At 39.4% G+C, this 22904-nt stretch overlaps 2 protein-coding genes across 6 annotated transcripts; both read right to left on the reverse strand.

Annotated features, from left to right (window-relative positions):
- Positions 1 to 239: 239 nt before the first annotated feature.
- LOC133492473 (copine-3-like) lies at positions 240 to 9581 on the reverse strand. Of its 3 annotated transcripts, XM_061804703.1 has the most exons (17): positions 9420 to 9581; positions 8782 to 8926; positions 7871 to 8050; positions 7403 to 7477; positions 7237 to 7308; positions 7071 to 7151; positions 6545 to 6634; positions 5729 to 5827; positions 5190 to 5276; positions 5038 to 5097; positions 4826 to 4959; positions 4602 to 4656; positions 4487 to 4538; positions 4259 to 4392; positions 3483 to 3719; positions 2510 to 2622; positions 1043 to 1182 (listed from the first exon to the last, which is right to left on the reverse strand). In XM_061804703.1, exons 2-16 carry the CDS (start codon positions 8911 to 8913, stop codon positions 2512 to 2514), a joined length of 1599 nt encoding a protein of 532 aa, XP_061660687.1. In that variant the 5' UTR covers positions 8914 to 8926; positions 9420 to 9581; the 3' UTR covers positions 1043 to 1182; positions 2510 to 2511. The 3 variants fall into 3 exon arrangements, with proteins under 3 accessions (XP_061660685.1, XP_061660686.1, XP_061660687.1); XM_061804701.1 differs by lacking the exon at positions 2510 to 2622 and having other exon boundaries at positions 240 to 1182; XM_061804702.1 differs by lacking the exons at positions 2510 to 2622; positions 9420 to 9581 and adding an exon at positions 9023 to 9409 and having other exon boundaries at positions 240 to 1182.
- A 532-nt stretch (positions 9582 to 10113) lies between these two features.
- LOC133492429 (copine-3-like) lies at positions 10114 to 22627 on the reverse strand. Of its 3 annotated transcripts, XM_061804574.1 has the most exons (17): positions 22466 to 22615; positions 22210 to 22358; positions 20534 to 20722; positions 19383 to 19565; positions 19174 to 19248; positions 18981 to 19052; positions 18660 to 18740; positions 18466 to 18555; positions 15410 to 15508; positions 15070 to 15156; positions 13997 to 14056; positions 13769 to 13902; positions 13566 to 13620; positions 13399 to 13450; positions 11720 to 11853; positions 11357 to 11593; positions 10114 to 11270 (listed from the first exon to the last, which is right to left on the reverse strand). In XM_061804574.1, the coding sequence occupies exons 3-17, from the start codon at positions 20690 to 20692 to the stop codon at positions 11163 to 11165; spliced, it is 1626 nt and encodes a 541-aa protein (XP_061660558.1). In that variant the 5' UTR covers positions 20693 to 20722; positions 22210 to 22358; positions 22466 to 22615; the 3' UTR covers positions 10114 to 11162. The 3 variants fall into 3 exon arrangements, with proteins under 3 accessions (XP_061660558.1, XP_061660560.1, XP_061660561.1); XM_061804576.1 differs by lacking the exon at positions 22210 to 22358; XM_061804577.1 differs by lacking the exons at positions 10114 to 11270; positions 11357 to 11593 and adding an exon at positions 13057 to 13207 and having other exon boundaries at positions 11722 to 11853; positions 22466 to 22627.
- Between the last annotated feature and the right edge of the window lie 277 nt (positions 22628 to 22904).

Genomic DNA, 22904 nt, shown 5'->3' on the forward strand with positions numbered 1-22904 from the left:
TATTTGTCTTTGACCAAGTTCTACCTGTGCTTGTGTGGGTTTTCTCCGGGTCGTACGGTTTCGGATAAATGAAGACCAAATAGTCCCTTTTCCGTGAGTGATTAGCTGCTGACACAGTCAGCTGGTTCCACCTCACCTGTGACCTTCATGAGGATAAATGGTTTAGAAAATTGATTGACAGATGTAACCATTATGTATTACACTTGAATGCACATATAAATGACCAAGGAACACAAAGGTGCAGGATTGTCTTATTTATTTAAAATAAATGTATCCACCCTATATTAATACTGATGTACATTGTTGTTAGTTTTGTGGCAATAATTATCTATATCAGTGTCATAATTGGCGAGTCTGTTCTGCGAAAAATAAACAGCAGGCACAAAGACGAATCCAAAACGAGAATGACATTTGTACATCTCGGATAAGTGCTTTGAAAGGTTTATCATTTGATATAGCATGTGCCGTGTTTTGGCATTTAAGTGGGAAAAAAAATATTGTAAAAAGCAAACTAATGGCTTACATTTATGCAATGCAATAATCCTTGTGCAAAAATCAGCAATGTAAAAAGCTATTTCATTACATGAGGATGTAAACTTAAGTCCATAAACAGGATAATGTCTAAAACTGTTCAATTACTACTAACAATGTTACAAGTTAAAAACGAGACTTGTCTTGCTAAAAAAAAGAAAACGTACTACAGATTAAACAAACAGCAGCAGCAGCAGTGTGTATAAGTAGCAGTTGCAATGAGCCTACATTGAATTTAACGGGGCAAAGTAAATTGACTTATTTGTACATAAAGTTGTAATGGATGCCCTTTTATCAAGTGTAAAACTGTTCAAAAGTGAATCTTTAGTAAGCTGCCTGAAAATGTGTCTGAAATAGAAGTGTTAGAATTTAGGCGCATGATCCTTTGCTTTATAAAAGAGTGTGACTGCTCAAATAATGTGGATTGCTTGCGTTCTATGTCGTTTTATCAAGTCAAGTAGAAAAACAGTACTGTATTGTGTAATGTTGTGGAATGGTAGCCGGTTGATTGTTGGAGCAACGTCAGATGGCATCCGGGGGCTTTGCAACAGGATTGGTGTTGGGTGGGCTCAGCTTCATGGCATTGCAAAACTCCACAAGCTGACCTGGAACTTCAGCCAAGACATTCTTTGCCAATGCTTCTTTTGGAGACTGTTGTCCAGATTCAGGCAGAAGGAAAATTTCAAAACATTAAATAATTACAAAATGAAAGGAATGACAGAACAAGAACTGATGTTGACAAAAAAATTGCAAAAAAAATAACTGATCTGAAATTTAACCTCCAAACTACTGTTAGCACTTGGAAAAATGTGAAACAATAAAAGTGTAGTGCAACTTTAACATGAATCACAATGTTAGAAATAATGTCTCATTTACATGTTACTGTGTTAAACATACATCACATGCATGACTCCACGCAGACAATTTTCACATATATAGGTTAATAGATGTTAAGAGACATGCAGGGTTAACCATGTTATACCCCAGAGTGGGGTTGTACCCATAGCTCAGTGGTCAGAGCATCGGTTTGGTAAACTGAAGGTCCTGAGTTCATAGCTCACTGGGGCTTTTATTCCCCAAGAGCAGTTGCATCAGGAAGGGCATCCGGCGTAAAGACTGTGCCTAACAAATATGAGCATTCATCTGAGATGACACGCTGTGGTGACCCCTAACGGGACAAGCTGAAAGAAACTTACTTACTCTAGAGTGGGGTCACTCAAGGGAATTTCAGCAGTGCTCAGAAAAGAGACGTTGTCTTGGGGCGATTTGTGTTTGTGTTGGCAAAGCGAGTCAACCCTTTGGTCCTAACCCCAAGTGGTTAAGGACCCAACTACTTCTTGGTTTATTAAAGTACGTGCAATCTTGCTTTAATTGTAGTCTAGCACAATAAACTTTTTCTTCCCTCAAAAACCAAATGAAACTCAAGATGGGTTTAAAAAGGTAAAGGAAGTTACTGTGCACCTATACAAAAGCCTTGATATCCTGGTTCAGGTACGAGGACACTCTTTGTTTTCACTGGTTGGATAATTCAGCACACTAGTAGAATGACTGGTGCTGTTTTTTTCTATGAGTTGGGCTACTTCTGGCCTACAAGTATGCAATTGAACCTTACTTGTAAGCTACTGTGATGCAACAGTAACTACTAGTAACACCAAAATGCTGAAGTTCTACCTCACTATTTGTCCTCATATGCCAAGGTGTTCTATAGTGTGCAAAAATATCATACTGTTTTTATGCTTAATTCTACAAGTGCTTTGAATTGTCTTAATAGACAAATAGATAATATATAAATATATAAATATAATATATAAATAGACAAAGAGCGTTTTAAGATTAATATCAAAGATATCGTGTAAATGCTGCAATGGTTTTACATAAAATGCATGCTATGGGTCACTTGACCAATGAGTTATTTAGTAAGGCAGAAAATGACATGCAAGGGTTATGGGCCTTAAAACCAAATACGCATGTGGGGTACCCCTATGAAGAAATGGGCTCGTGAGGAGGCTTCAGTTTGAATAACCCAAAGAAGGATGCCACTTGTTGAGGTAACTCTGCCAGTACGCTTTGCGAAAGAGCGTGGCTGGGTGCCTGCAGAGACATAAGGCACACAGATGGGCGACGGTGAAAGGGCTTTTCCATGACAACCTGCAAGTTTGTCATGGAAAAGCCGGACATGCATGCCGTTTTAAAGGGGACATATTATGGAAGATTGACTTCTTTGCTGTTGGTGTAAAAATAGATGGCTGTGCCTGCACACCCAAAAAGCATGAAATTAAATAACCTTTAAATATCGGGTTATTTTAAGCGAGCGGTTCTGCGTTTCTCTGGAACTGGACGACTGCAAACAAATTACAGTCGGCACCTAACTCTCTCCCATTTACCAATTCGCTGCAATAGAAAAATTCAATCCCTGGCCTTAAAATGCCAGAATTATTATTTTATTGTATTATTGGACCCCAAACAACACAGTCTGATATTCAAGGGAAATGCAGCAAGCGATTGGCACTGGTAGCTAGATTTCTCCCTCCACAGAGAATATAAAGAGACCAAAGGTCAAGAAGAAAAGGAATGACTAAGATAGAGCCCAATATTTTCATGGCGAGGGGGCATTTTTCCATCTTTTCACCAGGTTTCAAGATAATGATCACACATCCTTTGAAAATTTCACCAGAATACATCTGAAGATATTGTAGCCTCATTGCAATTATTCTTGACCTTTCAGGTATTTTAAGGAAAGCCCGCACAAACGTGCTATTAAGACACCTAGGAACTGTTTTAAATTGTAGAAAATAATGCATTATGTGTCTCCTTTAAAGCAATGGATTAGTAAGTTAACAGCTTTAGGCATAAAAAAAAAAATGAAAGTAATGAATTGGAAAAAAGTAGCCACACACAAAGTCACAGTTCACTCAGTATGCAGCAGTAACTGAAAATGTGTTTTGACTTACATTTTGAAACTTCCTGAATGGAACGAATTGGACAATGTCTCGCATTGCAGGCTCGCCAGTCAGAGAGCGAAGACGCCCGTCGTCTCCGTCCAGGAACTCCATCGCCGTGAAGTCTGCCCCGCCCACTCCCACGATGATGACGGACATGGGCAGACGTGAGGCGTTGACGATGGCATTCCGTGTGTTATCCATGTCAGTGATCACTCCATCGGTGATGATGAGCAGCACAAAGTATTGCTTCAGGGAGGACAAAAAGCAACAGTTACTTCAAAAAGCTGCTTTGGCATGTATTCAATATTCTTGATATTCTACTTAAGGTCCATGTACTAGTTCACTTTGTCCTGCCTAGTAAGATAATTCAGTCCACTAGAGGAATGAATGTCTTATATTTGTTTATGATTTTGTTGTTTTTAATAACTGAAATCGGCCACTCTATGACATGCGCACTGCCACAACAACAACTAGGTTTAAAGACAAAGACTTAGCTCATGGACCTTAAAATGGATGTCCTGTGGAAATCAAGAGCCAAAAAAATAAAAACATCACCATTGTGCCATAAAATATGCAGATATTTTGCCCCTCATGTAGCTAAATAAGATAATCAAAATTTTACAAAGGCCTCACCATGATGGAAATCAATTCAACACCACTACAAACCACAAAAAAAATATATACGGAATTACAAAGTCTGAAAAGGGGCATAAGAAACATTGTGTTTTGACATAATAAAGACTTTCCTTATTCTATGTATGAGTAAACAAGTGACAGGCACTTACAGATGCAGTGTTCTGCTGCAGGGCTTGCTTTGCAAAACACGCTACATGGTTGATAATTGGTGAGAAGTTCGTGGGACCGTAAAGTTTGACTTGGGGAAGGCAAACCCTGTAGGCCTCCACTATCCCTTCAACACCTGCATGCCAAAAACACAATGACCGCAAAAAGATCAACTTATAACCTAACCAAGGCCTGGAACGTCAAAAAGTGACACCTCTCTTTTACAATACCTGCACAGAATGGATTTGAGGGATTGAAAGTGAGGGGAAACTCGTGGGAAACCTGTTAAAGTAATACCATCAGAAAACTAACATTTACATTCCTCACTCAGAAAAATAGTCATACCTGCCATGTTGGGGGGATCTGGGCACCGAAGCCAAAGGCAGGAAACATCTTGTCACTACACAGTAGAGACAAATACCATGACATGTTAATGATGCCACTTGTGTCAAAGATAAATTGTTTCCATGTATTCCACATTGGCCTAGGTTAGAGGAACAAATAGAAACTCATTTTCGTTGTCCCCAAGCTTATCTTTTACAGCATTGTGTTTTAGGTATGACACATACCTGTCGTAGTCCTGAATGACGTTGCCCACTGACCAAATAGCAGAGAGGTACTCGTTCACACCCTGTGGACTGATGTAGTGCAGAGACTGAGGAGACCTTGGATCCCCATTGGAACCAGTAAAGTCTATTGCCACCTGTCGGGTTATTAAAAGAATAGTTGGGCTGGGAAAATGACTAGTTGAAAATACCAAGGGCAGGGTGGGGGGACTCACAGTGAAGTTGAGTTGACAGCCCCCCATGACATAATCCAGGAATGTGTACTCTTTTACCACCTTCAAGTTTACATGAAAATATATGTTACAATGACTAATAAACGAATAATTAACACAGAAAAACCCGGAAAATCACAGTGATGTATACATACCTGACAATGCTTCACGCTCACAACGCCAGAGTTCTTGTAGCCTTTCTTCTTTTGCTTCTTTTTACTGTTGATGCATTCAAATTCCGCCTGAGAAAACCGATAGTTATCTTTTCACACCACACACTTTAGGAGAAATAATAAAATTAGCAGTAGTCCCATTGATAATAATTTGGTTGCTATTGTTCATCAATATGCACCACAATCACAGCTACAGCTTTAGCAATGACCACAGACAGATTCTTGTTTCTTAGACGTTTACGTAGGACTCAGTTTCATTTTGTCATTACTACTTGTATATTCTCAAATGGCTCAACGGGTAATAGAAGAAGTACTTGAGAGTGAAAATGCCTCAAAAGCAAGTTGAGCAGTAGGTTCCATACAGAGGAATACCCTGTTCAAAACATGCTCCTCACTGCTTTTAGATGGATTTTACGGTTTTGTTTCACTATGATTAAAAATAAAGTTGGTATCATTTAATTGAGCGGTAAGGGCATTTGAACGAGGGCAAGACATATGCATACTGTACTAAGTGGTCATACCGGAGAAGTGCGTGACGCCTCCTGAAGACGCTTCATCGTGGTCTCAAAAGTTCCGATAAGGTCATGCGAGCCGTCATTGTCATAATCAAAGCACTCAACCTGGAAAAAAGAGAGGAAATACAATTATATTGCAGAGTACAGTAGAAAAATGTCAAGAATTCACAAAGCGTAACAAGTGCAGCAGAGCTTTAAAGGATTGCTCCACCCAAAATTCTTAATAACCTAATTGTGTACATTCCTTCAGTTTTAATTATCATTACAGTCTGTAATAGCTAATGATAATAATGGTACAAAAGTATACTTTAGACATTTGAGTGGAACAGTACTTTAAAAGTGAGACACAAAGAGACACTCATGCATGAGTGACAGCAATACACATGTATTGTTGAAGTTGAAATCAGATACATTTGTAAATGTATATCAGACATATCTTCTATGCATTGGAAGAAAGAAACTTAAGAGGACAAATGTGTATTTTCTATCTCATCTAGTTACACTTCACCCATATAAAGTAAGTCATGTTAAAATGAAAAAAAAAAAACATGATGCTCTGGATAACTCACTTGTCCTGTATGCTTGGAAACAGCTTCCTTCCTTACATGCTCGCTTAGAAGTTAAAAGAATATGTGTCATCAGGCCTGCACTAAATTCACTAACCAGGTCATCAAGTCTGCCACGTGACAGGTGGGGCCAGCAAAATGTGGAAAACTATTTCATGTTTATTCATGTTAAGGTTGTGATTGTATGATGACACGATATACTCTAACGTAACCAGTCCAGAAGATTAACATTCACAGAAAAAACACAAGAATGTACTTTGATAGGTTTCTCCATGTCTCCTCCACAAAGTGACTGCAGGGGAATTCGGAAGGGTCTCCATGTAGGATTCAAGTTGTTCTTCACCACCTAAGGACAGAACAAAGAAAAATTATCCTTGATTCATTGCAGCTTACAATATGAAATCAAACTCTAGGTCCAGAGGCCAGATCTAGCCCGCCACATGTTTTTAAGTGTCCCGCGAAGGCAAATCATGTGTCAACTTCCATGATTCTTGTTCAAATCTGTATTAAAATTTAAAACCAGCATATTGTAAATAACTTTGAGGTATTACAAGCATTCTTGTGTTACCAAACATCAACAATAGTTGAAAAACCCACTACCCTTGATTTCTGAATCCAAAAGTAGTTCATAAATTTCATATGTAAATATGATGAGGCGATTAACAATTTTTATGGTTTCAGTCGTAGCAGCCCTCTGGTCAGCAACAAAAATGAGTTTGGCAACCCTGCATTAACGGCATTCAACGCACTTGTTCACACAGCACTCTGTGGTGTTTCCCTACCTCTGTCCTGTGAGCCAGTTGCCATCCAGTTTCTGTCTGCCTGTAGAATTCTAGATATGGGTCGGACTTCCCAAAGAAATCCTGAGAATCAATTAGAAGATGCAATTTAAAAGGATACAATCTGAAATGAGAAAACCTCCACATTAATGTCAGCTCTGCCAAATACCTTGTTATCCAGTTTCCTTGCCTCCACTTCAAAATTTGCCACCCTGTTGTCTTTTATTTCATCCGCACTGATCTACAGGAGGATGGACAAGGAATTGAGGCACAGTGGGGAGCAAATTCCCTCGACGGTGAAGCGCCACTCGTGACGCACGCTCTCTATTACTCACTGTAATGGTCCCTTTTCCCGCAGGCGACTTGTTCTTCAAAACTAGCGGCCTGGTCAGTTTTCTACTAGAGACAACCTGGATGTGATTTAAAGAGAAGTTAACAAACATGAGGGAAAAAATATTCTGCCAGACTAAAGCAGTCACGTGCATGCAGAGAGAAGCATTCACACAAGAATTAACACGGAAATAAATCAGTACAACCCCTTTGAAAAGTACGCCGCTTGGTAAGAAATTTTCAAACAACAAGAATAGAAAGCAGCTTCACCATGGAATGTATATACAAATGTAATTATGTTTTACATAAATAATTTCTATGGTGAATAAAAAAATCTTCAAACCTACTGGTGATGGACGTGTGCCATCAGTTATTACCACAATCATTAACATTTGTTAATACATTACTACAGAAGGAGAACATTCTTAAACCACATGCATTCAGCAGAAGGGCTCTAGTCGCGAAAACCTTACCTGGCCCAAGGTACACTCTAGTTCTCCTAAGAAGTCATCATCGCTCAAATCAATGGTCTTATTGTCAATATCATAGATACCAAATTTCAATTTCTGCACCGTCTCAAAGTAGTAGTCGATGACAAACTTTTTGGCGAACTTTGGACAGAGGCAATTCTGGACCTTTTCTGTGCGTTCCATCTGTTGAGAAAGTTACATTGTTATTAAGTGCTGATTGTGTTTTTTGGGTTTTTTTTTTTTTTTTGGGGGGGTGTTAGTTTTTAACATCTCATTGTGTAAAAAGAAGTTACGCACACATGAATTAAAAAAAGAAAAAGTGAATAAATTCTGGCTACCGATTAGCAAAACCGGTATTTCATACCGATGTATGTTAATGATTAATAGCTCCCTGCAATGCTTAATGCAAAATGAACAGTTAAAACTGCTCATCACAATTTAGTACACTCCCTTTCTGAATCTATTTTGTAAGCATTTTCTCAGTGAAAACGAGAACAGTTTAGTGCACACAGTTTCCCTTCCATAAGGTCATTTTGCAACATTATCTTGTGAGGAAAAAAAAATTGCACATTGACAAATCTCATTTGCAATCAATCGTGTACATTTCCAAGTCCATACTGTATTTTTGTACCGCAAAGCGGGTGAAAATGGTTCTCAAGAACGTTTTATAAATGCAGATTGTCCTTGGTTAACTACTTCCTTTCCTATCTATCAGGGCGTACTCACTTTAACAACTTTACTCGTTGCATCTTATCTGCATAGAGGAAGAAATGTACACCCAGCCAAATAGACATTACAACTGTCCTTCCCTTTTTATTGATTGTCAATGTGTTTAACTACTAAACTGAGGGTGTTTGGTACACAGATCAAAACCAAACTCCCGAATTGAACAAACCGAAATTGTTTCTACTGACCTCATACCACTGGGAATTCGACGTGCTCATTAGCAGCACGCACAGAGGGTCTGATTTGGATCCAATGTCCTTGTCCAAAAGATTATCACAGGAAACGGTCAACTCCACTTTAGTCACACACTGAGCTGCCATCGCTCTTCGCAGGCTGGGATCAAAGGGCAGGAAAAAAAAGGAGGCTAGAACATTTAAAAATCAACGAACGTAATAAATGCGAGACAAAATGACCTAATTGGGTACTCACATCGACAATTGCGTATGTAGGCTCTGTGTAATAAACGATTTAGCAAATACTACTTCAATAACGCAGTTTTTTTTCCAATGGTACTGTACGAGTGAAGAAAAATGTCTGGTGGGCGTTAACACTTGTGTGAGAGTATGTTTATCTGGCGGAAATACGACTGGGTGCCTCACGGTAACCTTTTCAGATTACATAAAACAATCTTAAAACTACACACGATTCGGCCTAGAGTTACAGCTTTAAACACGCTACTGAGCCTTGTCGATACTTAAGGGAAATGTGACATTACGACCGCGTGGTTTCGCTCACGAACAGACACGATCGAGATTTTAAAACTAAGCTAGCCATTTCAGAGGCTAGCCACTTACGACCGCGCTTTGAATATTACCATTCGGCTTACCGTTAGAACAGTGAAACACAACGCTGCACTACACTCCAAGTTTTTTTTTTTTTTTTAGGCGTGTCTAAAATCCGCTTGTAGCCTTTTGGCGTCGCCCCAAATCAACTGTTCCAGGTTGCGGCGCATACACTGCCATAGTGCAGTTAGCTCCCAACATCCGAGTTACGCCCACTAACAATATGACCACGCCTCTGGTTAATATTAATACAGTAATAACCCTAATAATAATACCAATGTGTACTGCTTTGTTTTGGGGTCACACTGAAAAAGGCGTGTAAAATAGTCATAAATAATAGCACGAGTCGCGAGAGGGCCCTACAGGACTGTTGCTGGAAACTGTTGCAACAAACCTAAATTTTAAGTAGTCCTCCCGATATTGCGTTCCCAAACATTTCGGCAAATGTAATTAACAGAATTTATGAAATGATTCCTTCTTGAGCTATGCCGCCGTTAAACAGCCCGCTGGGACCATAAACGGAAGTGATTTGTGCAGTCTCTACGTAACTGTTGCGGCAGAGAATATCCGGTAAATTTTCACCTTAAATCAGTAACACGCGAATAAATATGTACATACAGTACAAAAAATAAATATAAATTGGTGATTCTTTCGCTCTGGCCCGGTAACAAATGCCAAGACTCCTGGTGTAAAGTAAGAAAGCTGACAACCATACTGTGTGTAAAAAATGAATCATCATACATTGTAGATTTTTTTTATTTAATATACAACTCTGTATAGTTGAACTGATAAAATCAATATTAATACAAACTATCTGATAAGAATGAAAAGTGCATATGATTTCCAAATCAACAAATGTGTTAATTAGTTGTATGTTGCGTTAAGTGTTAATTTTCTTAACATTCACAAGGTGTGTTGTATCAGAAATGCCAACTCTGAAATGTAAAATTACTTCAATAAGAGACTAGAAATAAAGTCAAAATATCATCTTGTTCCTGCCGGCATTATGCATAACATGACAAGGTTTAGTGATCCTGCAGATTTTCTGTGTAAACAGCACATCCACGTCAGTTGTTGCAAGAGGTAGCGGGAGCAAATCGTTCTAAATTGCGTGGATCTGTTATGACATTATTGAAATGAAGTGCATTTCTAATCATGACTAAAAATATATGTAGTTGGAATCAATTCAGATGGAATTGTTTTATGTTTGTATGTAAACAGAAACTGAGAGAGATGAGTTTGAATAAAACCAACTGTGGTATCAGTACTAACTGCAGTGTTGTAGCTTTTAGTCATATCCTCCAAACATGAAATATTCAGTAACTTGTCTCTTGCAAATTGTACCGCTGTAAGCTGGATTTTCAAGAATACCAACCCAATATGTTACAATTGCCTGGGGAGGGAGGAAAAAAAAAGCTACTAAGCTTCGTCATGCAAGCAGAAGCAAAGCTTGGTAAGGCATTTTGTTGCCTTCGCTTTATGTGATGCATGCTGATTACATCTATGAAATTGTCTTATATTCATTACTTCTTGACTTAAAAGACCCATACTTTACAAAATATAGGAGGTAGCTACTGCATTTTGCAGTGGGTCCGTAAACATTTGTATAGGCACGTGACTACTACAATATTTTGCTTATCAGGAAAGTATCACTTAATCGGCAATTGATATCGAATACAAGATATTTGTTTTGTTTAGTTTTTTTAAATACAAGGCAATTGTTTAGCAGAGCAGGGAACCTCATTGGTGGTATACTTCTGCGCCAATTGTTCCATTCAATTGCACTTCTAAGGACCGGGGTCACTGGCGGGCTTCAGGTCAAATAAATTGAAAAAGGAGGCCACTTGGTCAGGTAACTCAGCCAGTACGCTTTGGGCAAGGGCGGCAGCGCCTGCCTGAAATCAAATGTCGAACAGTGAGTTGGTGAGGACAAAATACGATGAAGTATTATTGAAGTTAGAGAAATCCATTTAGAACTTACATTTTTGAACTGTCTGAATGGAACAAACTGGACAATATCTCTCATGGCAGCCTCGCCTGAGGCCGAGCGTAAAAGTCCATCATCTCCATCCAAGAACTCCATGGCACCGAAGTCTGCCTGGCCCACTCCCACGATAATGATGGACATGGGCAGACGCGAGGCTTTGACGATGGCGTCGCGAGTCTGATCCATGTCCGTAATCACGCCGTCAGTGATGATGAGCAGCACAAAGTATTGCTGTGAATAATTTCCCCAACAGAGAGAGTAAAATGTGATTCCCAACTGTCAAGACTGAAGACAGAGCAAATGCCATGTTATCTCTTTATGCTAAAATTAGTCATATTAAATGGATTCGACGCTCACAGAGGCCGTTTGCTGCTGTAAGGCCTGGCTGCCAAAATGCGCAACGTGGTTGATGACCGGAGAGAAGTTTGTCGGGCCGTAGAGCTTCACCTGTGGCAAACACTGCTGGTAGGCTTGAACGACACCTTCAATGCCTTAAAAACACGCACAAAAGAATCAGGGGTTTGCACATCACTGGTATGGTACATAGCAGGTTTGTCAGACTAAGATTTGAAAGATGACTTTGATGCACACCAAGTATGCCAACACCGTAGTTGGAATGTATCCACCTGTTTGAATGGGCCTAATTCATGTGTGCAATATTATTCAAATAAAGGCAACACATGTCCTATGCCTCACGAAAGTAAAATATCAACTCTCTTTTGATGTACAGTATTAGGATGCCAACATTGCATTTAATTGTGGTTTGCGCACACATTTAATTTCCTCATGTTTATCATGTACTGTACATCAAGTGTGACAAAATACAGAATGTATGTTTGACCAGCTGTTTTTTTTTTTTTTATTTTCCAGAGAGAATCAAATCCAAGAGTAAATTAAGACTCCACTGGTAATGCATGTACTGACTGTCAAAGCTGTTACTGTTGGTACCTGAGACATTGTGCCCAAGTTTGTTTCTGTTATGTTTAAAGGTCAAGTGTCATCCCTATAAACATTGGAAAATAGATACTGAAATGAAAAAATACATATAACATTATTCACTTCGATCTCCATGCGAAAAAATGAGCAGAGGGCGTGTCATCTATGCCCAAAGTTGCGGAAGTGTCATTCGACATCCAAGTGGTCGCCATATTGGCTGTGTCGACTGTCCATAACGTCATCCCGGATATTCGCCATTGACAACACACTGTGGCCCCTACTATGGGAGACAAACACACTCCTTCTGACACGGAAGCTCTGTTCAAAAAAGAGAAGATCTCACAATTGAGTGAAGTGTCCGGGGGAATATTACCCTACTGTTTCGAGCCATATTTAGATGATATGCAGATCACGGCTAAACCACCTCCCGTCTGATCCCCCTCTGCGCGGCGGTGATAAAAACAACACTGCCCACGGAGTGATGACGACGCAGCGGCCAAACCACCTCCCCATCCGATACACTTCCGTGGCGGAGATGAGCCACCGCGGCCTAGCACCGCGATGAGCCACCCCGGCCGACAAGGCCGGTGGTGACTCAAGGTCTGCGGAGGCTGTCCTTCAGTGGCTGCTGCACGGAAGCCTTCCGATCCGCACATCGACACATTTAGCACCCCTGATTTACGGATTATGCCCCCCCCCCCCAAACTATTGTTTTTTTTTTTTTTTGTTTTTTTTTAAGTAGCTGTATAAACACCTACTTGTCATTTGGAACCCACGAAGCTCTCGTCCTTTGCACCTGTCCAATCCATTTTTCACGACGAACCGGATCTTTTGGAAAAGTATGACGAGTGAATCCATCCTCCTGAGAGTTCGAGCAATATCCAGCAATGCAACGAGCCGGCATTTTGGCTAGAAAAGCCATATACGTCAAAATCATGTTTTGTGGTGAAAAAACGGATGAGTCCATACCGGCAGCCGTTTTTTTCATTGATATACTAAAAATCATCATGATCATCATTTCATGACACTTGACCTTTAATAGTTTGTTACGACACTTTCTGTATTGATTTCTTAATATATTAGCTTTAGATTTTCATTACCTTCACAAAAAGGATTTGAAGGGTTGAAATTGACAGCAAACTCATGGCTGACCTGGAAAAAAAAGACAACAATTACATCTGATCCAGTCCATTTAAAAAAAAAAAAAAATAAATCTGTAATGACTCAATTTATTGTGTTGTCTGCTAAAAACAAGAACCCAACTCACCTGCCATGTAGGAGGGATCTGCGCTCCAAATCCCAAAACAGGGAACATTTTATCACTTTACAAATAAAGAAAAACAACACAACAAAGGATTAGTTTAATTAACTGCAAAAGAATTATAAATGGTTAGAAAACTCTGCTTCCCCCCATGTCTCCAAATACAACGTGTACGTACGTTACAAGTACTCAAGGACATCCTCCTTTACCTGTCATAGTCTTGGATGACATTACCCACTGCCGTGATAGCGGAAAGGTATTCATTATAGCCATAAGGGTGGATGTAATGGAGGGATTGCGGAGAGTTGGGATCCCCGTTGGACCCTGTGAAGTCAATGGCGATCTGGCACAAGTACATAGATAAATAGACAACATTATAAATATATTAATGGAGATGAATTATGTGTAAAAATGCTAATCTTTACTTCTTTACTCACAGTGAAGTTAATCTGACAGCCACCAAATACGTAATCAAGGAAAGTATACTCCTTCACAATCTGCAAAAGAATATTTGTGAGGGAAAGTACAGTGATGAATTGTGTATCAAAAATGCAGAAATACACAACATGCTTGTTCATCCATTCTATGAAAATTGGTGCAAAACAAACTATTTTGATATTTTATATTTGCTTCAGGCGGTACGGTAGAGCAGCTGGTAAAGCGTTGGCCTCACAGTTCTGAGGACCCGGGTTCAATCCCAGCTTCGCCTGTGTCGAGTTTGCATGTACACCCGTGCCTGCGTGGGTTTTCTCTGGGCACTCCGGTTTCTTCCCACATCCCAAAAACATGCAACATTAATTGGACACTCTAAATTATCCCTAGGTGTGATTGTGAGTTCGGCTGTTTGTCTCTATGTGCCCTGCGATTGGCTGGCAACCAGTTCAGGCTGTACCACGCCTCCTGCCCATTGACAGCTGGGAAAGGCTCCAGCACTCCCCAAGACCCTTGTGAGGATAAGTGGCAAAGAAAATGGATGGATGGCTATTTGCTTCGGTAAGGGGTTTCAAAAAGTGGTGTGTACATAATTTAAATAGGACTCTTAACAGTGTTTTCCCCAACCTTTACAGTCAAGGCTCATATTTCACAAAGGAAAAATCCCACTGTAAACCACCAAACAAAAAAAACAAAAAAAAAAAAAAAAATCATAAAAAGTATTTATACTGAAAAAAAATGATGACCTCTTCTAAAAGTACATATTTGTTTTCCTATTTCCATACTATGAATGAAAACACATGGCTACACAGGTTCCTTATGTGCTGTGCCTTCTGCCATCAAGTGGAAGAATATTTAATTGTTCTCCCTGTCACTTCTGTTGGTGTCAACAGATTAACAAAGATACTTTATTTGTAGTAAATCATAATTTTCAGAACAGTTAAGTAAAATTGGGTGATCTCTCACGGCACACTATTGTGTATAATGGTTGGGAATCATATCCATAAGTATACACGTCGAGCAAATTAAGGAGAGAATTACTACATGTAAGTCAGAAAGAACAAACAACATCGAGTACCTTGCATTGCTTAATGATTATAATACCAGAGTTTTTGTAGCCTTTCTTGCTCTGCTTCTTTTTCCTGTCGATGCATTCAAACTCACCCTGAGGATGGAAAATGAATACAAATGTCGAGTTCAAATCCACTTCACATAAACACAAAACTGAGTCAATATCTGTCTAAATTGTCGAGATTATGGGTGTATAAACAGAAAAAGTACAAAAGATATGGTCGGCAGTTCTAAAATGTTTTTAAATATGATTTGTTAGAGTGTGCTGCTTTAGACACCCAGGTCCAAACATTCAGGTGTTCTACTGGTAGTAAGTTAATCATGTAGCAAGAGAGGGCAGAACTTACCGCATATGTTTGCGAAGCCTGCTGTATTTGGCTAAGTGTGGTCTGCAAGGATCCAATGAAGCTATGCGAGCCATTGCTGCTGTAGTGGTAACAATCAACCTGGAAAGAAAGTGTGAGTGTCAGGATGATGTCAGTAAAAGATGCCAATTTCCACCAAGCTTGAAAAATAAAGTAGCCAGTATAAAGCGTATTATCAATTGAAACAGATGAGACAAAGGGATTATGGCATGTTCTGATCTGTTCAAACACATCTACCGGTAACTCCTAAAATGGTGCTCAGAATTAGGACGCATTATCTCGGTGAAACCAGAAGAGAAGAATTTCAAGAAACCGTAGAACACACAAATAGTCAAATTAATTTAAAAGGAAAACATCTACATGGAGGTTAACTATACTTTAAAAAACACACACACACACAATAATAATAAAGGCATGGAAATGAGATGGAATGCCAAAGGTGCGTATTTTGTGTGTGCGTAGTTAGAACAGCAAGATTGTTGTCACAACTAGATCCATGATGCAAATAAATATACCATACTTGCTAGTGGACAAACTTCAGATAAGCCCAGGGACCTCATTCATCAAAGAATGTATAGATCAGATTCTAAGTTCATTTGTCGGCGAAATTTAGCATGCGTGCAAATAAAAGAAAAAAGGAAATCTGTATTTCAGAAATGTGTGGGCACCTGTACCAAAAAAATTGCCACGATAGTTACTGATGTTCATTGTTTTATATTTATGAGCGAGAAGTATTTTTCCATTTAAAAGAAGTGTGTTTTCTGATGCTTTTTAGAGTATGTACAGAGTATGTACAGTGCAAGTAATATGATCACTCTGTGATCTTATTACTTGCACTGTAAGCGGTTTTAATTGTCTTTTTTTTAATATTTTGTTTGTCATTTTTATCATTTTTATGCCATTCTAAATGTTTTATCTCTTTGTTTTCAAATGCCTTTAATCATGTAAATCACACTGAGCTACCTTGTGTATGAAATGCGCTACACAAATAAATTTGCTTTGCCTTTTGCTTTATAATTGACCCCTCCGTGGATATTGCGCAATCCGCGTCACTGACCAATCAGAGTCCAGAGATCTGCATAGACCAAAGCCCGTTTTTGCTCCCGCCATTTTCTCTGACAACATTGAATGGTCCAGTATAGGTTTAGTTAGCGTTTTATCGCGTATTTGGGTTATTTAACAAAAAATATGGTTAAGAGGTGTAGTCACGGACTTTGTAACAGTGACGACAGGTATCCTGAAAGGCTAGTTGGTGGAGTTCGATTCGTACCCTTTCCAAAACCGAAGACCCAGTACGAAAAATGCCTTCGATGGATCAAACTTTGTGGAAGACCGCATCATCAACTAAATCCATCTAATATCAACCGGAACACATATGTTTGCACGAAAGTATGCCCTATATTTGATTTTCAATAGATGTCTCGTATAAATGAATTCAAAGTTCTTCGCTAGCATAACACTGCTGCGTGTGAACGATTGACACAGTTATTCTTTGTTGAGCGATATTTAGCGATGATCGGACTGCACAAACGTATTGATTTCTTGCTGGCTCGCGGCCGAAGCTTAACCAGACTGTGTTTGCACGAAGATATGCCCTAAATTTGATTTTTAATACACGTCTCGTATAAATGAATGAGACGTTCTGCGCTAGCATAACATTGCTACGTGTGAATGACTGAATGAAATCAGAAGTATGGCGTCTCTCTCAGTTAAGAATGTATTGTATTTAGAATCTATAATATATCATTGATTTGAATGAAATCAGAAGCATGGAGTCTGTCTCAGTTCAGAATGTATTGTATTGTATTTGCCATTTCTACTGTTTGTCTTACGTCAGCGCACGTGGCGTGACGTCACTTCAGGGGGCGTGGTTAAGTGCCCTGTACGGAGGGGTCAATTACGGCTTTCAGCATTAGGATAGTTTGAAGACGGCAGTGCTTTCCGACAGTCCCCCTGTTCACCACCGAATGTGTACTAATCAATGTAAGCTCATTTTTACCTCATCACACAAATTTCCTTGGAAGACTTGGAAACTAGCCTGCTTTTCCCCATGATTATGCCATTTTAAAAAACAAAATCCTGAGGGCAAATTTATACTAATGGGAGAAGACTGCTATTACGGTTCTTTTATTAGATACAACAACTAACCATTTTCTTTATACACAAATATACCGTAATTTCCGGCCTACAAGCCGCGACTTTTTTCCATACGCATACAACCTTGCAGTTTAGGCAGTGATGCGGCTAAATTGTGCATTTTTTCTAACGGCCGCAAGGGGCACTCGAGCGGAAAAGGTAAGAATGAGACCGGTGGAATATATGTGCAGAGGAAGTGACTTTTACCGTCCCTGTTAGTGCTGGGCTAGTGTGTTGCTGCTGTGTTACTGGCATGTCTCAGTGATATTTACCGGTAACCGCTGCGCTCGCATTAAACTCTGTGTACCGTCTTTCTTTGTAAATATCTCGTGTTTCAACGTGGGCACTTGCTGCTTTTACACAGATGCGGCGTATGCACGTACCAAATGGTATTTACTTTACAAATGTATTCGGTAAGGCTTGTAACCAGGTGTGCTCCTTAGCCCGAGAATTACGGTACATGTGATGATTTTTTTTTCTTTTTTAATACCACACAGCAGACATTGGATCCTACACACAAGACCAAGCAGGAAATAAAACTCACTTTCAATGTTGGCCAGAAACAATCTCTTCCTGACAAGTGTGCTTTAACAGGGTTAGAGATTGACAGCAAACATAAAAACACACATAAACTGAAGTTACAGTTTTTGCTTTTTATTGTCAAAATGACCAAACCCGAAAAAATTTATTGATAGCTTAGTTTGGTTTAAAAATTCTTCCTAAAACCTGAGGTAAAATACATTTGGTTTACTTGGTATGGTATCTATTTGGATACCTTCTCTGTGTCAAAAAGCAAAACCTACTATAGGAACATAAATTATTAATACACTGTATCACTAATGGTGGAACTCAACAACATGCAATTTTATCAATATATATTATAAATATATGATTAATAATACCTTTATAGATTTCTCCACGTCCCCTCCACAGAGTGCCTGAATCGGAATTTGGAAAGGTTTCCATCCAGGGTTCAGATTGTATTTTACCACCTGCACAACCGGATAAAGTAACATCAATCAGGCAAATATTCAAAAAGTCAATGTTCCAAAAACAACATTATACTAAGTGTCAATGTCTATGTCGGATTAGTTACCTCTGTCCTGTGAGCCAACAGCCATCCTGTTTCTGTCTCCTTATAGAATTCCAAGAATGGGTCAGACTTGCTAAAAAAAGTCTGAAACATAGCACATCAAAGGGTGATTAAACCTCTTCTCGCAGTTCTGGAAGTTTTATAAATCACGATGCACAATTTGCTATGCATATATTACAAACGATAAACAGGGACATTTTGTTTCAGCCTTTTTGCTAACATGTTTTGAATCCTTGGTTGATACACTTGTCCTTGGGACAAACATCAATTTCAGGATGCAATAGATATTCATATGTAAACATTTCATATTCCTTCAACAAATACCTTCCTGTCCAGTTGTCGAGCAGCAACGTCAAATCGCACCACCCTGTTGTCTGTTCTTTCTTCTGCATGTATCTAAAAAAAATGTGAAAAAAATATTGTGTTGACTGAAATATCTCATATATACTTATACATACACACACACACATATATATATATATATATATATATATAATAGATAAGAATATATAATCACAGTGATGGTTCCAGCTCCTGCAGAGCTCTTGTCCTTCATGACAAGTGGTTTTGTTAGGTTCCTCGAAGACACAACCTGGACAGGGAAAAAAAAAAAAACAATACTCACTACTAAAAAATACTGCAACACTACTGTTTTTTTTTTTTTTTAATGCATTGCGGTAATAAGACAGAAGAAAAGACTTGCAAAGCAGAAAACACGATTTATACCTGTCCCAATGTACATTCCAGTTCTCCCAAGAAGTCGGCGTTCAGGAGACTGTTGCTGGCATCGTCGTCAATGTCATACACTTCAAACTTCAATTTCTGCACCGTCTCAAAGTGGTAGTCGATGACAAACGTCTTGGAAAAATTGGGACTGAGGCAGTTCATGATTTTCTCTGTGCGACCAACCTAAAATAAAACCATATCTCAAACATCTTTTGTTTTTAACTTGACCATGGCATATTTGCTACCAAATCAATAAGATCACAAAGAAGAATGACCTCTTCCTACCAGACGAATGCGTATTAATATATGTTAATTTGAGTCAAATGAGGGAAGTCAAGTTGTGTGGGTTTTTTTTTTTTTTAATTCTTATCATGCCAGCTGAAATTTTATGAAGAGAAAAAAATTATACATGATTAATTATAAACCTTCACAACTGGTTTCAGATTTAATCCATTTATCATGGTCATGTGTTGGTAGGCAGAATGCGTTGGGCTCAATCGTCCACACCTCAACAACAGATGGGAATTTAGAACAAAAGTAACGAGGATTCCCATGATCACTTTATCTTTACATGGCTGTTTCTAAACGCTTAAGGTTTTGCTCCCTGCCTTTATGACCTGACTTGAATTTTTTAACTCAAGCAAACAAATCACTGTTCGTAAGCAGTTATTTTAATTTAACTTACTATAGCAGCAATTTCTAATGTTACAACTTGAAAAAAATAGGACAATAAATTTTCTTCAGTTAGTGAACAGACAATTTCTCATTGGACACTTTTGTTATTGTGAGCATGGCATGATTATTGCTGCAGCAATGAAAGCGTTTGGGAGGTTCTACAGCGGAATTAGAACGTTAGATGGACGAGGATAGAAGTGCACAGTCATATATGATGTGACGATGTCTTTTTAAAATGAATCATGAGACATAGCAAACATTTGAGTGCACTTGAGTGAATGGGTCGAGCTCATGTTTGTCACAGGAAAGCAAAGATTTTAGGGAAATGGCCCATTTACTTTGAGCCCTCACACTGTTCAAGTTAAATTAATTTGACAGTGTATGAGCGTGTATCAAGGTTATAGTAAAACAAGCTGATTAATGAATAAATTAAATGTTAAAAGTTCAGTGCTCACAAAACAAATTCATGCACCCACCTCCACCCAGGTGGTTCCAGATGTGCTCATGTACATGACGCACAGCGGGTCGGACTTTGAAAAGTAGTCCATGTCCATCAGATTCTTGCAGGAGACACTCAGGGCCACCTTGGTCACACAGTTGGTCACCCCAAAACGAGGGGTTCCATCTCCCGCCATCCCAGCAAAAGGATTTCACCTACACAAGACCTGTTAAATATAAACAACCATCAGAACAACACGCGACAGCAATGTCAGATCATTAACTCTTTTTGAATTCAGTCGAGTGAGGTGGTTAAGGGCAGCCCTGCCGATTGACAACACCAAAGAAAAAGGACAACGTAACATTAAAGCTTGAAAGAGGATTAAGTTAGGAAGCCTGGATGTGGAGTGGCTGGGAATCTTTTGGAATCAACAGAAGCTCCTGTGATCGCTCATTGTCGTAAAGTTCATTGAGTACATCAACAACTGTTGTCATCATTTTCCATCCATCCATCCATCCATCCATCCATTTCCTTAGCCGCTTATCCTCACAAGGGTCGCAGACTTTGCTGGAGCCTATCCCAGCCTGGCCGGAGGCAGGGTACACCCTGAACTGGTTGCCAGGCAATCGGAGGGCACAACGAGACAAACAGCCGCACTCACAATCACACCTAGGGGCAATTTTAGCGTCTACAATTAATATTGCATGTTTGTGGGATGTGGGAGGAAACCAAAGTGCCCGGCGAAAACCCACGCAGGCAAGGGGAGAACGTGCAAACTCCACACAGGCGGGTCCTGGATTTAACCCGGGACCTTAGAACTGTGAGGCCAACGCTTTCCAACCTTGTCATCATTTTATTTTTTTATTAATGTGATATCCTTCAACATATTATACGGTTATTTGTATGTTGCAAATATGTGCTCAGTGATGTGGCATGGACAGTTTTAGTTGTAGTATCTTAATATGATTGGGCCTTATGCCTGCATTATTGCATTCAAATGCACTGCAAATGTGTATTTTTTTTTTAACAGTTGTAGGGGATACCATGGCTCTTCCCAAGCAACACTGAGAACTCGGTGTCAAAGTTCAGTGCTTGAAACCGGTTTAAGTAGTTAAATGTGGTCACATAAGATGTTTTAATTGGGCCTGAATATGCTACTCACGAAATGGTTAGGTTCAAATTTATGTCTCAACGCCATGGTAGTCGCAGAGGCAAGGGATCGTTAAAATCCTCACAATCGTTATTGTGATTTGTTATGATCTTTCGTGAATTGGGTCGACATCTAATAATCGAAACGGTCGCACGGCGATAGGTCTCTTCGATAAAAGCCGAATGCTGTAAAATAAACAGTGATGTGTTCTGTAAACGGGCTGCTCGAAAGTCCAACTTCAAGTATGTGTTGACCGTGTCAAACTTTATCGGGAGCAGTATTTAATTAACACGGAGCCAGTTTAGTTTCAGCACCTATGTAACGGAATACGATGATAGGCAGCCTGATGTATAGAAAAGGAAAGCGTTTAGGTTTGTAAACTAAACCAAATTTCCGCTCATTTCAACACATTCTCTACAGCCGCGGTTACGCTTCACAAACAATATGATACACTCGTAGAATATTTATAGTAGTGCAGTATAGTAAAACGCTGACTGGTATTACTGCAGCCAAAACATATATATTTTGTGGAAAACTGTTGTTGTTTTTAGCGTTTAACTCACGTCGCAGGCCGGCAGCAGAGTGAAGTCTCATGTCTCGTGGGCGGTGCCCTATGCGCTCGTTTTTACACACGGGATAGCCCGTTTTACTCCACGCTAGCAGATTCCACGAGGATTTTTCCCTTTGCGAGATGACGCAAAAACCTACTTTTCTAAAAACACAGCATTAACTGTTACTGTTCTTATACAATGAGAGTTGGGGGAAGGTCAAATATGTGCAAGGAAGTCATAAGTCACAGATGTAGGATTCAAGGCTTACCTTCACGATGCAAGCAAGTCCCTCGTACTGTGGGGAAGGAAATCATGCAGGTCATTATGGTTAATGAAATCGTTTGGTTCCGTTGCAAACATAAATTCGCAAACTAGTCACAAATCGCTCAGTATCTTTATCTGCACTCGAGTCATTTACTACTCTAGTATGACAGTAGATACTGTACACATCCCTGTTCATGTCAGATATGTGTGATTTAAATAGCAACCCTTTATTTCCACATTTGACTTCTTTTGCGAGCTGTCCGGCTTAAAAAAGAAGACATTTTTATTTTATTTTTTTTCCCCGAAGAGATAAAGAATACATTATATCAGTTTATTCAGTCCTGAGTTGTGGCTGTGTGCAGAGTTAACCATTCAAACGCAAGTTAAATAACAGTCAGCCCCTGACACTATTTAAAGGGCCTCTGATTAACCCCATCCAAATC

This window comes from Syngnathoides biaculeatus, chromosome 19 (genome assembly GCF_019802595.1).
Source record: "Syngnathoides biaculeatus isolate LvHL_M chromosome 19, ASM1980259v1, whole genome shotgun sequence".
NCBI lineage: Eukaryota > Metazoa > Chordata > Actinopteri > Syngnathiformes > Syngnathidae > Syngnathoides > Syngnathoides biaculeatus.